The 13,287-nt window shown below is 37.7% G+C and overlaps 2 protein-coding genes across 2 annotated transcripts; one reads left to right on the forward strand and one right to left on the reverse strand.

The window, feature by feature from the left end:
- Nucleotides 1–9,278, reverse strand: LOC137294442 (coiled-coil domain-containing protein 170-like). Its single transcript, XM_067825458.1, has 11 exons — nucleotides 8,914–9,278; nucleotides 7,339–7,409; nucleotides 6,904–6,949; nucleotides 6,642–6,737; nucleotides 5,880–6,287; nucleotides 5,489–5,674; nucleotides 4,795–5,112; nucleotides 4,036–4,236; nucleotides 3,288–3,704; nucleotides 2,386–2,622; nucleotides 1–1,776 (listed from the first exon to the last, which is right to left on the reverse strand). The coding sequence occupies exons 1-11, from the start codon at nucleotides 9,127–9,129 to the stop codon at nucleotides 1,450–1,452; spliced, it is 2,523 nt and encodes an 840-aa protein (XP_067681559.1). The 5' UTR covers nucleotides 9,130–9,278; the 3' UTR covers nucleotides 1–1,449.
- A 66-nt stretch (nucleotides 9,279–9,344) lies between these two features.
- Nucleotides 9,345–12,999, forward strand: LOC137294443 (uncharacterized). The gene is made up of 4 exons (XM_067825459.1): nucleotides 9,345–9,526; nucleotides 10,372–10,599; nucleotides 11,195–11,358; nucleotides 12,881–12,999. Exons 1-3 carry the CDS (start codon nucleotides 9,455–9,457, stop codon nucleotides 11,336–11,338), a joined length of 444 nt encoding a protein of 147 aa, XP_067681560.1. The 5' UTR covers nucleotides 9,345–9,454; the 3' UTR covers nucleotides 11,339–11,358; nucleotides 12,881–12,999.
- The last annotated feature ends 288 nt before the right edge of the window (nucleotides 13,000–13,287 follow it).

Here is a 13,287-nt window from a genome sequence, read left to right on the forward strand (position 1 = left end):
TTTATGTATAGAATCTAGAAATATTTTATTCCACAGGTAATATGTACATAAAATAATGAAAATGAAACTACAGAAAATATAAAGTTATATACATATAGACAGGTGGAATGTTTCACGTCATGTTATGAATCTGGAAGATATTTTCGTAGGACAGAATCATTAAAATACAAAATACTTGACTGCAGCGTGAGAAGTAAGGACAATATATGCGTGTGACATCCCTGAATAACACCCCTACATTTATCCTCTCCATCTGACCCAGGCAGGTGACAGAAACATTCTTGCCCATTCATGCAAATACATGTGTTTTATTCCAGTGGGAAGCTTGACTGTTTGTTTGAGACACGATTGCCTCAAACCAAACAATCATTATCTTGTGAAAGGAGAAAGTTATGGATAAAGCAGTTACGATTCCATGACCTCCAAGTTCCATAGATGAAGGGGGTAAATGTGAGTGACGAAGAACCAACAAATAAATTATTTAAAAAATAACAACATTTAGTGTTATACTGTTTGTGTGTAGAATCTGGAATATGTTCCAATCAGATCTAATGAATACACTTGTGCCAATTTATAATAAATTGTTGTTTTTTCACTGCTTGCATTAAATCTCCACGAGGAACATTAACATCACTGAGCACCTTGGCCGTGAACCTCGTGAACACACAGACTTGTGATCCTGCACACGAAGTGTACAAAAATAAGATAAAATGTTTCCTACGTTTTTTTTAAATAATGAGGATAATAAATAACAGTGAAATCATTTAGTATAAAGTGACCATCTAGATATACAGAGAATAAATGTACTGTATCTACAACTACTTGATGCTGAACTGACAATTTGATTAAAACATGTTCAGAAAGTGTATACGAAAAGTATGTGAAAACAATGAAGATGAAGGATGCTGAACAATCATTCTCTAACAATGATCAATAACAAGTAAGACATACTTCCAATACAAGGCAACAGGACATATCACAGCTGATGATAAACAAATCTAAACAGTCATCGCCTCCAAGTTAAGTAATCAGGCAAACAGCTGTATGCAGTAGGTTTTCAGAATAAAATTTGTATTTATGAAATACCAGTACATGTGAGAATCAGTCACAGAATACTACACCATTGACTAATTCCACTGACATTGATATGTATTTACCAACACTATTCCAATACAGTGCTGTTGCTATACACACAGACATTTTTTCTCATTCAAATGCTTTAAAGTTTAAGTGGATCTTTTAACATTACGAAATGAAAGTGTGAAAGACAGGCCTTTACCTTAGATATGCCAGATCTAAGATCAGTTAGGGTGTCTTAGCACTGATTTATGTTTAACCACTTGAAAGAAACATTAACTGATATTTTTTCTCTTTTACCCACACAAATCATTGACTATGGAGACATGTTTAACACACAATAAGGCATCTTCTAGGAGGGAGTGTGTCAGTTTAATATGATCTTGGGTCAATGCGTCTTGTAGGGGAAAGAGATCTTGCCCTGACTCGGGCGCGAGCTGCCCTCCTGCGACTCTTGTCACGTGACCTTCGGATGATTGGGTCGGTGGCCTCAAGAGCTCGCCGCGTGGTGCTGTAGTCGCTGGCAAAGCCATCCTCCATGTCAGCGAGGGCCTCCTCCAGATTCATGCTGGTGTGTGTCTGTTTATGGTGGGTCTGGATAAGCTTCTCTAAGCGGGAGATGATCTCGTAGTCCGGGACAGCCAGAGTGTTGATCTCAAGGCCCAGCATACGGGCTACCACGTTGCGGAAGTCCAAAAGCTGTCAAATAATGATAATGAAGTGCATGATGTGAAGAAAATGTTTTACCTGTATAATATTTCTGCTCACAAACATTAAAACTGTGGCTGTACCAGCTTCACTATTCAAAACAATCTGTGAGTTGTGATCACCCTGAAAACCTGCCAATCATGACATGCGCCTCCACAGCTTTGAGAGTGAGCAGGGTGTTGCAGATTCACTTGTATCTTAGCCAGTTACGACCTTGGGCATTAGTAGTTTGCATGATGCCCAATTAGGTGTTCCCAACTATGATATTTCTCGAATATTCCTGAAAGTGACTTAAATATAAACAATCATCGTGATCTTCATGCAAATCTACCAAACAATAAGGTGTACTCCAGGAACCATAAAATCCAATCCCCCAAACCACACAACACTTTCACCTTTTAGTTCCATCAGAGAGGGGCCATGGGGTAGTCTAGTGGTTAAAGCAATCGCTTGTCATGCAAAAAGGCTGGGTTTGATTCCCTACATGGATACAATGTGTAAAGCCTATTTCTGGTGTCCCCAGCCATGATACTGCTTGAATATTGCCAAATGTGGCATAAAACTAAATTCACTCACTTGCTATGAGAGCACAGCCCATACCTGTTTTTCTCTATGCTGAATGGTCTGTAGTGCTGTCTTAGTGGTCCTGAGTTCACCAGAGAGAGCATGCACAGCATTGTCAGACACGACCTTCTTCTCCTGGTTCTCGTTCTCATGGTACTGCACCTCTGACTTCAGGCTGGCGATCTTCCTGCTCTGTTTCTTGCGTAACTCCTCCAGTTCATCCACCTGCCGAGCCAGCTCATCAATGTCCTTGCGCTGTTCAATGGTGCGTACCTGCCACAGATAGGCAAGTTAATGTGTATGTTTGGTGTTAAATGCTGCACTCAGCAACATTGCACCACATGGCTGCGTGCTGTATATTGAGTACGGTCAAGACAATCTAGTGACTGAAATCGTAAATGGCAATTGTCAATAATGATGACACATATTCCATCATGTCACAAAATTGATCAAGTTACCTCTTATGACACACATAAGTTGATGGTGACCGCTTACCCTCAGGCTACGAGTGCTGCACCAATATTTGATTGTTATTCGACATTAAAGTCCATTTTTATTGAGCTTGGTTGGACTTTCTGAATATTGTACAGTTGGACTTTTTAGTCCATGCATAATGCAATCAAAATCCTGTAACAAACACAGCTAATGGCAGCCACTGATGGTGCTATAGTCTAGCACCATATTCAGACTAGGGTGTTGGACAGTTCTGGACATGATCAGTCATGGAATGGAACCATTGTATATTGGAAGATAGGATATGATAATGATTGCAGACTGTTCTTGTGAAACACTATTCTTAAAATTGCCGTCAGACCTATATACAGTCTCAAGCTTTTAATGCATGCACACTGAACCAAAACTTCAGCATGGTAAAAACCTGCCTGATATATTTAACACAAAAAACTTTTCACTGGTCCCCACTAGTGACCTTGTCTCACCTTCATTTCACTGGTGCCGAGCAGATGAGCCTTGAGGTTCTGGATTTCCTGTCTGGCGTCTGTCAACTGCAGCTTGTACTTGTCCACCAGCCTCTCTAGCTTCCGCACCCGCATCGACTCCCCATCACGCTCCTTCTCCAAATCGCTACGGCTATGTACTCGTTCCTCTAGACTTGTCATCTTCTTCCGGAGCAGGTCAATATGGAGGTCCTTGCTCTCCAGTTGCTCCTTCAGACTCTTCACCTTGCGCTGAAGGTTGTATATATGGGTGCTGCGGTCTGCCAGTGCATCTGCTTCAAGCTTCACTAGTTGCTCAGCTCGCGCCATTATGGCATCTATTGTCATGTCAAAGCCAAGGTCAAGGGCAATGTGGTCCATCTTCATCTTCTCACCCAATCGTTGCAGAAGACGCATGTACTGTATATGGAGAGTATGTACATGTTACTAAAGTTGTACACACAGACATGGGGACAGTATTGAGTTTGTAAGGTTCACACTTTTTCTTCAAATCCAAATATTTATGGGTATTTAATTATATATTAGGAATCAATTCAAAACAATTTGATGAAGTAAGTCAAAAAGGAACATTGTGCATCCCAGGCCTATAACATTTAATGAGCAACAGAAAATCCATTGATTTGTGTTTCAGGGTGCAACAGTAGGCAGAAAAGAAATCATTCCTTCTACCAAGATCCATAAACAGTACACTAAAAATTCAAAAGGGTATAATCCTAAAATGTTTTCTCACCTTTTCCTTCTCTGCCTTGAGCCCTTCTCTGAGTACATCCCCAGCTGCTAGCTCGCCTTCTGTACTTCGCAGTCTTTGTTCCAGATCATACAAGCTGGTCTCATTTTGCTTGAACCTCTGGTTAGCTGATCGATTCATGTCATATTGATTCTCCAGCTGTTCTGTTAGGTCTTTCACTCGAGACTCCAGACTTGCCAGTTGCTGCAAAGGGAAAATACATCTGGTCATCACAAACTGGCCAACAAATGAGATCTTTTGGGTGAGATCGTCTGACCTCTTCTAGGACACATAGCTACAATGAGACTGCATCAAAACGCTCTGCAGATGATTGTGACATGTTTAGATAACATGACATGACAATCCAATGACATTCTTTATTGCTCTGCTACTGCAGCTAATGTCAGTACTTTTTACACTCAACACAAAGGTCATCCCTGTATACAAACTGAAACAGTTTAAAGAAAAGGTGTTGGGTCAGAAATCACACCCTGGTGTATTTTAATATCAAACACATTAAAAACCATCAATAAAAGTTTCAAACTTCCCGGTATTTCTCAGACTTTCAAACTTTCATTTAGGATCAGATAGGAATGTTTGTAGTATTATTATACAATCAGCATAGTGAAATAGGCCTATAAGGTTCCTGTGTGTCTCATACCAATACAGGGAGATCCATTTTGTTTCCATTCAAGTTAAAGCAAATCAAATTGAACTCATAATGTAAAATAGGTTCAAATGAAGAATAACTTCTATGCTCACTATTTCATACTCCTTGTTTGTCTGCGCCATCCTCCTGATATTGTCCTTGATCATATCCTCACTGGGCTCCACCATGGTGTAGGAGTTGCTCAGGAGACCTGCAATCTGCTCCCGGAAAAGATGGTACTGGTTCTCCCAGCTGCGGACATTGTGTGACGTCTCGCGCACCTCCCGATCCAAAGACGATAGGCGTCCCTGTCTCAGCTCAAGCTCACTCCGAGTAGCATCCAGGGACCTCTGGTTGGCATCTAGCCTCTCCTTCATTAACTCAATTTCCCGCTCCACTTCTCGTTTAGCTGCCAATGCGTTGTCTCTTTCCTGGGGTAATGTACAGGAAATGTTTAAGAAAATGTAATTGATAATCATGCATTTATATTATTAATATTTCATCAATTATGTAATGTTACTGGGTTTTCACAATTCATTTCAAAATAGAGTATATATTTCATGATACTTCCAATGTCTTTGTCTTGTACTTGGTGACCCTGTTTGAATATCATAGTTTACAGGTGATCAATACACAAAAAGTTGTAAAACTAACTCATCAAAAGTCACTTGCTCTCACTACTCAAAATGGGTGAGGTGTGTTCTCCACCGAAAATGTTTTCCCTGGGGAGCATTTCAATGAAGTCATTAACAAGCTGGACAACAAAAATAACGAATTTTTAAAAATTCCACATGTATTTTGATTTACCAGTCGGAGGGTGTCAATTTCACTTGTGTATCTTGTGGCCACCTTCTGCTCACGCCCGACCTCTGACACCAGCCTCATTATGGTTTCTCGACTGGCTTTGGTCTCCATTTCTGTGTTGTTCAAGGCTTCATTTAGGGACAGAAGTTTCCCTTTCAACATAGCGTTTTCCTGCATCAGATCTGTTAGCTGGAAAATGAAGAATGCCAGTTCTACTACCACATAATCTAGATGTAAACTATTTACTAATCTAATAAATATGAACAAACCACCCTACAAACAACCTGACAATCTGACAAACACAGTAAGAATGAAAATTTTGGCACAATATCATTAATTGTGATATTTTCAGTTATTATTAAACTTTATTAAAAGAGTTAATTTTGCACCTTACCTTCCTGACAATGGTTTCGACTGAAGCAGGTGTAGACTCATACAAGTCATCAACTCGAAGCAGTCCACTCAGCTGGGCCTGGAGTTCAGTAAGCCTCTTCTGGCACTCATCACCTCGGGCCTCGGATGCCTCGCGCTCTTCTAGTTGCTTCCTGAGTCTCCCCTCCAGCTCCAGGATGCGTTCCTGACTGTCACGGTTTTCCCTCTGCAGTGTTCCAATGGTGTACTCGCTGCGTCCAGCAACTGTCTCAATTGACCCAGCCTTGTCCTCCAGCTCGCGAACCCTGTCTCGCAGTGACTGCACCAGAGCTGTCAGCTTTGCTTCGTTTTCACGATTTGTCTCCAGCAAATGCTGAAGTTCCTTCACCTTTATAGACTTCAATTCTAATTCACTTTCTGCCTCCCTCAGCTGAAAAGTATTGATAATGTAACCTCATACTCCTTAAAAAAACATTACAAATACTTAAACTAGCAGCATATCAATGCTTGAAGACCTAAAAGTTAAAAAAAGTGTTTCTTCATGAATCTTCAATCAGTAGCTGAAGCAACTTTCAAGGGGATGATTCAAACATGTCAGTCTGATACAGATACTCTGATTTCTTAAACACAGAGTTGAGACTCATTTTAACTATTTTTAACTATTTTTATTTTTGTTTTTCATTTTTGACAGACACACACATACGAAAATTCCAAATATGACTTTCTGATTCTGGACTATTCAGCTCTGTCAATAAATTAAAACACACATGTTTAATCATTCTACCTGTATCTGCATTTTCTCAAACTTGACTTGCATCGATGCCAATTCACTGCGGGACTGTTCCACTGCAGTCCTGTCTCCCAAGAACAGAGTGTCAACCTGCAGGTGGAATACAGAACTATGTACATAAATTTGTCTACTTAGTCAGGGTCACTGGAAAACCCTCCTCCACTCTATATCTATTTTCCAGGTGAATAAACATGTGTTATCTTGTGTAATGTGGGTTACACTGGATAGATTACGATTGAAAATATAAATATCTTACCCGTAACGGATCAGGTGACCTGTGAATTCTTGGCGCAGAGTCCAAACTGAAAAACAATAAAAAACTGAATGTGTTACAAACATGAAAATGAAAAACCCATGAAATAAAAATAAATGCATTATGTCTCATAGTTCAAAACTCATAACCACAATCATGTAACATTTAACATGATTCAAAAAGCTATTTGGACAAAAACTATTTGCCTTTTCAAATGTCCATGTTCATAATTGATAGAACAAAACTGGTTATATTTAATATATAACTTTATTAAAGTCAGTTTCAAATGTATCTATTAATATATCATCTCTCAGGAATAAACAGCACTGTTTTCAATGATGATTACATAGAAACAGATTTTTGTAAATAGACAAGACATGAGATAAACAGGTGATAAACTGAAAATTGTTTGCAGCATGATATAACCAGAGTATTTACCTTGACAGTTGTTGTATGAGGGCATCTTTCTTTCTAAGTTCATCTCTGGCTGATTTAAGCTGATCAGACAGCTGAAATTGAGGCATCCAAATAATATATATATTAAGGTCATATAAAAACTAAAGCATATGTTTGTGTATTTTTATTTGGTTCTAGTAGCTTCCTGTTGAATATAAAGAAGTGCCAGTTCTAAGTATTTTCAAACCAGTCTCCACATGAAAATATTTTCATTAATTCTTCATATTTCTTTTAGACCAATTTTATTTCTTGTTTAACAGATCTGCTGGTCATATTTGTTTATGAATAGGAAAAAAAATAATTCTCCCTGATCAAACAATAAAATTCTAATGTTATGCCTGACAAAATAGTAAACTTAAACAAAAAATTATTTAGCTAAGGATTTTTTAGCCCAAATACACTTCATAAATTGCAAAAAGTAAAAACTTTTAGTATTCAAAAGGAATATTACTTTGACAAGTGATTTTGTATTTGATTTTGTTTTCCTCCTGCCTATAGGTTTTCTGACTACAAAAATCCATAGAACAAGAAATAAAATTGGTCTTAAATTAATAATTTTGATTAAACTTCTACTTATAAAACTGTATTACAAAACAAAATGTTATTTTCAAAGATCACATTACCAAATTACAGATTCAGTGAAAACAGAAACCTGACCAGATTCTTTACTAACAGATATCAAGAAACATGTTTTCACTAGATTTACTGTTAATCACCATCTGTTGTTTGTCTATCACTCAGATAAACAAAGCAAAACAAACCCAAATCAAAATAATGTTTCCTTCTCCAGATAACTGTACTATGTGACATTTTAGCACATCACAAAAAGATTATTATATTTAACTGACTTTCAAGTGTGACATAACCTTACAATTAATATTTGACTTAAAACAAACTCATGTTGTGCTGCTAGGTAGCATGTAAATAATATGTCAAGGGAGATCACTCTTGGTTGTTATGCAGGGATGTACATACATAATGGATAATGTGTTATTTATTTTTATAAATATACAATAAATGAAAATTTCACTTGATGTAATTTTTGTTTCCTGTCAAAAATTAATAACATCCAGTCGAACATTTCAATCCAATTATGACTGACACATTAAACTTTCCATCATCCATAATATTGATCTATTGTCATTAATTGGTTGAAACCTACATTTACAAGAAATTTTGAAGCTGAAGTTTTATGACATGTACTAATGACACTGGTGAATTGTGGATGTTTAAATCACAATATGTGACATATATTTTGGTAAGATAAGTACATAATCTCATCAAGTTCAAGACTAGACATGTCTACAATAAGGAGGAAACGAGGTCTGTGGCTTTAATCTTATTTACAAATGTTGCAGATAATATTTCTGCTACGAGCATAGTGATAAATGCTTTTAAATATGAAATACTTATATTTAAAAGGCACGTTCTTTTGCCAATCCGACAATCACCATGTAACATGAGCGATTTGCCGGTTCTCCGAGTGTTGTTCCATTACGGCTATATGATGTTTATTGTAAGGGTTATTTAAAGAAAATACACCGATCACTCTCTCACCTCGGTAACCGCCCTTCGGCTAACCTCTCCCTGGTTGTATCTGCTCAAGTACTGGTTAGCTGAGGGAGATGTTGGCTGATATCTGATGCCAAGCTCTTCTTCTAATTCACGTATCCGTCTGGCTGATGGGGAAGTACCATCTAAAATCCTGCTTCTGTTCTGTTGACCGATATATGGCAGATTTTCTCTGTCCAAGTCCCTAATATAGTTAGCCATTGCTGACCAGTATGCTTCTTTTCGTTAAATTTGCGTGATTATTAAATTCCGTGATGAGAGCAGTGAGGTTGAGAGAACCAAGTCATACACACTCGCGAAACTCCCTTACCGAGTGTGACATAGCAACTAGGACAACACTACATAACAACCAAGCACCTGCTCCAGGGATTCGCCGTTTTCCGGATAGCTTCGGAAAGGACGGAGAAGACCGAAGTGGGAATTTTGCTCGGTCGTTCTTGAAGGTCAAGGTGAATATATTCGGATAAAACTAACAGGGTGTTGTTTTAGAGTATTTTAGAAAAGAAATCAAGGACAAAAGAACAAAATGTTCTACAAATACTGCGGAATGACCGGGGCTCTTGTTCCATCGTCGCAGCTAGCTGCATATCAACCACAAGTAAGCTGACCACTGTCAGTTACACACATTGTCCGATTTTCGTTCACTTATGGCATGCACAATATTGTGCGTATACCACGTCTGTGTAAAGATCAGGTTCATTGTGTCATCGTGATTGTGATTTTGAAAAATGTAAGCGTCCATCAACTTGGTACAAGAGAATAAGGCCTTGGAAAATAATAGAAATGAAGCGATTGAAAAGAACACATAAATACCTTTGATATTCGTTCAGTGATGTTTAACGCAGGTTATGAATAATCAATATGTAAAACCCTTTTTGATATGAATATACAATGCAATTTAGAAAGTGGTCAAATATTACACGTTGTATTTGGGATTACACTTTCTCAGTAAAACTTGAGTTTATCCAGGATTCAAACCCACTTCTCAAGAGTCAGGCATTGCGGTGGGTTAGATGGTAACTAGAATTTGTACTTTACTAAGAAACTGAAATCCCAAATATGACATATGTTGCGATGGCTGACTTTGTATCAAAAGAACGAATATATGCTACATTTGGCATTACAGTTTCTCATTAAAGAACAAATACTAGTACACATACTTTTTATGGGATGGATAAAGGATTCGAACTCCACACCCACACACTCTGGCATCACCAGCACACAGTCAGTCAGTGGAGTCCCAAATATAACATGTGTTACAATTGAACACATTTTAGATGGTATTGTGTATTCATAAGGACTGGTTGAAATTTACTTCTTAAAGTCTTTTGCTGTATGTTGTTTACACAATTATTATGACTTCTAAGCTTGACTTTTGATAGTGAAGCTTTACTTATTTGATTGTTTCAGTTTTATGATCATATCATTCCACTGATTTTGCAGGGTTTGACACCATACAGTGGGAGAATTTCTCAGATTCTGTTTGATTCAGCAAAGACAAAAGCAGTGAGTGAGCCTGAAGCTGTATACCGTGGTGCGGCCCCAGCAAGAGGTGTAGCTCCCCCTCCCCCACAGGCTGCAAGCATCCCCACAACTGGGTCTGGCAACAGAGGAATTGTTCCTGCTAGTCAAGATTACAGCAAGATAGTTGCACTACAAAACCTCATGACGGTAACGACAAGGGAGATAATTTGCCATCTAACAGTTATATTTTGTAAATAAATCATGATTGCAAAAACCTCAGGTCGGTGGCAAATAGATGGTTTCGGTGATGGAGCACTTCTGGTTTGGACCATTTAATATGTGGTATTTCTGTAACAAAAGAACACTTTTGGATTAAATCGATGGTATTTCTGTAATTGTCTGGAAGGAGGACCACTACATTCAAAGTGTCCATCTCAAAACAAGTTGTGAATAAAGTGACCTAAGGATAGTTTTGTATATCAATGAAACTGTGTTCAGATGCTTTAAGTCTTTTGTTTCCTTGTATGATCCTTGAATCAATATCAAAATATAGGTCTTCAGAGTGACTCAATTAATTTGTAATGAATTAATTTGACCTGTTTGTTACTGGAAGTAATATGAATCTGTAAGGGATTGTTTCTACACTGATGAGTGTGTTCCAACTTGTTACAAGAGTTCTTTTTGATATACCAGTCATACTCATCATCAGATTTACATAACAGTAATATAACCACTTCCCTCCTTCCTTCCATCCTCGGATTGAATATACTGAAGTTTTACTTAGTTTCTGTTCCATTCTTAGAAAAACGACGGGAAGCTGGTGTGGCAAAAGCTCGGTCGTGATCGTGGGATGTACATATTTACTCTAGGACTCAGTGCTATTGGTACCGTCATGACTGGTGTCTTGCTGTACAAACTCTCCTTCCCCTCGAAACCACAGGACTGATGATGGTCAACTTAGTTCAGGTACAAAGCTGAATGCTTGAGGATGATGGTTTGGGGATATTGAATTGGGAAGGCATTAAGTGCATATATGTGTGATTCATCGTGTTTTGTACTAAAGCAGATGTGAAATATTGTTCATGTGATGGAATAATCAATATCATATTCCGTTATGGGTGTGAGTTTGGAAAGGCAATAAGTGTACTGAATATTACCATGTATAAGCCAAATTTTTATTTGTGTGTGATTCATGCTATTTCAGTGTAAATCAGATAAGGAACATCATATTTTCCATGTAATTGACTTATCCTGCTATCCGGGACATCATATTTCCATCATGATGTATTTACTGGATCTGAATATGCAGCCATGGCTTTGTTTTAATTCTGATTTTGATGAGAATGCTAAAAACATCTGTTCGATTAATTATCATAACTGAAACAAGCAGCATTATAACCAGTTTTCATTTGCCATGCCATGTGTGTAATCTGAAATACTGGTAATGTATGTTAGATTCATGATTTTCCCCCACATGTCCTAGTGCTTTAACTGAAACCTCACTAGTTACAGTCTCTTGAATATATTTAAACTATCAAGTGCTTGCTATATCATATTTCAAGATTTTGAACTGAGGTCGTTCTTCAAGTAAGTTGAAAGAATGGAAGTTTGACTGTTTGGGTGTTTTTTCCAAGTTGATGAGCAACAAATTTTTTCACTATGTTTAGAGATAAGGATGATTATTCCCCTTTTAAGAACCAGCTGACTGTGGCAGGTGGGTCCATGGTAAGAAAATGTAAATCTTGAAATCAATGAAAACATGAACATGATGAAATTAATGCAAAAAGTTATAGTTTTTCTTTGATTGTTTTTGGAAAGTGACATGTGTATTTTTATGGACATGTTGGACGTCATGTCATATTCACAGCACATGGTATGTCTTAGGTGTCAAAACTCATAATAAATAATGTAACTCACCATTAGATTTTCTATCCAGATGTTGAGTCAAGAGTTGCCATTTGATACATGTCAGATATTTGGGATTATCTCATTCTCACAGTGAAAATATCTGGTACAACAACAGCATTGTCACACTACTCAATACATTCAAAAGACTATACTCACAACAGATGCATGAATAACAATATGGCCACTTATACGATGCTTAACTCCATGCAGCACAGATATGCTCTGATTGAAAACATCAAGAAGTTATATAATTGTCAGTAATTAATGAACAGATGGGTTTTTAGTCCATTGGTAGTCAAGGGCTGATATAAGTGAGCTGACAAGGTACCATTGTTAGTTTATTATTTTCCAGCTTGCCAAAGGGACACTACTCTCTACAGCCAATTGCTATGCCTTAGAGGACAGGAACACCCCAATTTTATGAACCAAAAATACAAAATAGGGAGGAGAAATTCTTGACCAACAAATGGTGTGGTGCACTCAGTTTATGCTTTATGCCAGAATGATAACTGGAAAGAATATCATCACTGAATATATCCTTGTCCTTATTGTAATAAAATATTGTTTCTTTATGTTTCAGAATGTATGTATGTAAGATAGTTGCTGATGTTGCTGGGTCAGATGCTGTGGGCACATCTCCATACTGAAACGGTTCCAGGCAATGCCACTTTGTACAAAAGTAATAAATCATTAATATTATTGTCTTGTTTTGACCTTGTATTTCTTCTCTTTGACCACTTAGGCACAGGTATATGTGAAGAGGCCTCTGAAAATATATAACTTTGGTAGCTACAAACATCTGTTTTGAGACTGAAAAGGAGCCTCAGTAAAACAGATTCAAAGCTGGGGGCACAACACAGTTATACACCTTGCATTACCCACTGCTTGCTTTTACATATCTTGCCTATCATTTTACCACTAATACCAGTACCTTAAGTTGTAACCAGATGTTTAGGATGATTCTGTTAGTCCAACCGATTTGACTGT

This window comes from Haliotis asinina, chromosome 8 (assembly GCF_037392515.1).
Source record: "Haliotis asinina isolate JCU_RB_2024 chromosome 8, JCU_Hal_asi_v2, whole genome shotgun sequence".
NCBI lineage: Eukaryota > Metazoa > Mollusca > Gastropoda > Lepetellida > Haliotidae > Haliotis > Haliotis asinina.

Coding starts and splice junctions, on each gene's coding strand:
- LOC137294442 (XM_067825458.1), bottom strand. CDS start 9,129: ATGGCTAACTATATTAGGGACTTGGACAGAGAAAATCTGCCATATATC. Junction 7,410..8,913: donor GCCGAAGGGCGGTTACCGAG/GTGAGAGAGTGA, acceptor CCTCAATTTCAG/CTGTCTGATCAGCTTAAATC. Junction 1,777..2,385: donor TTCAGCATAGAGAAAAACAG/GTATGGGCTGTG, acceptor ATTATTTGACAG/CTTTTGGACTTCCGCAACGT.
- LOC137294443 (XM_067825459.1), top strand. CDS start 9,455: ATGTTCTACAAATACTGCGGAATGACCGGGGCTCTTGTTCCATCGTCG. Junction 9,527..10,371: donor TAGCTGCATATCAACCACAA/GTAAGCTGACCA, acceptor CTGATTTTGCAG/GGTTTGACACCATACAGTGG. Junction 10,600..11,194: donor CACTACAAAACCTCATGACG/GTAACGACAAGG, acceptor TTCCATTCTTAG/AAAAACGACGGGAAGCTGGT.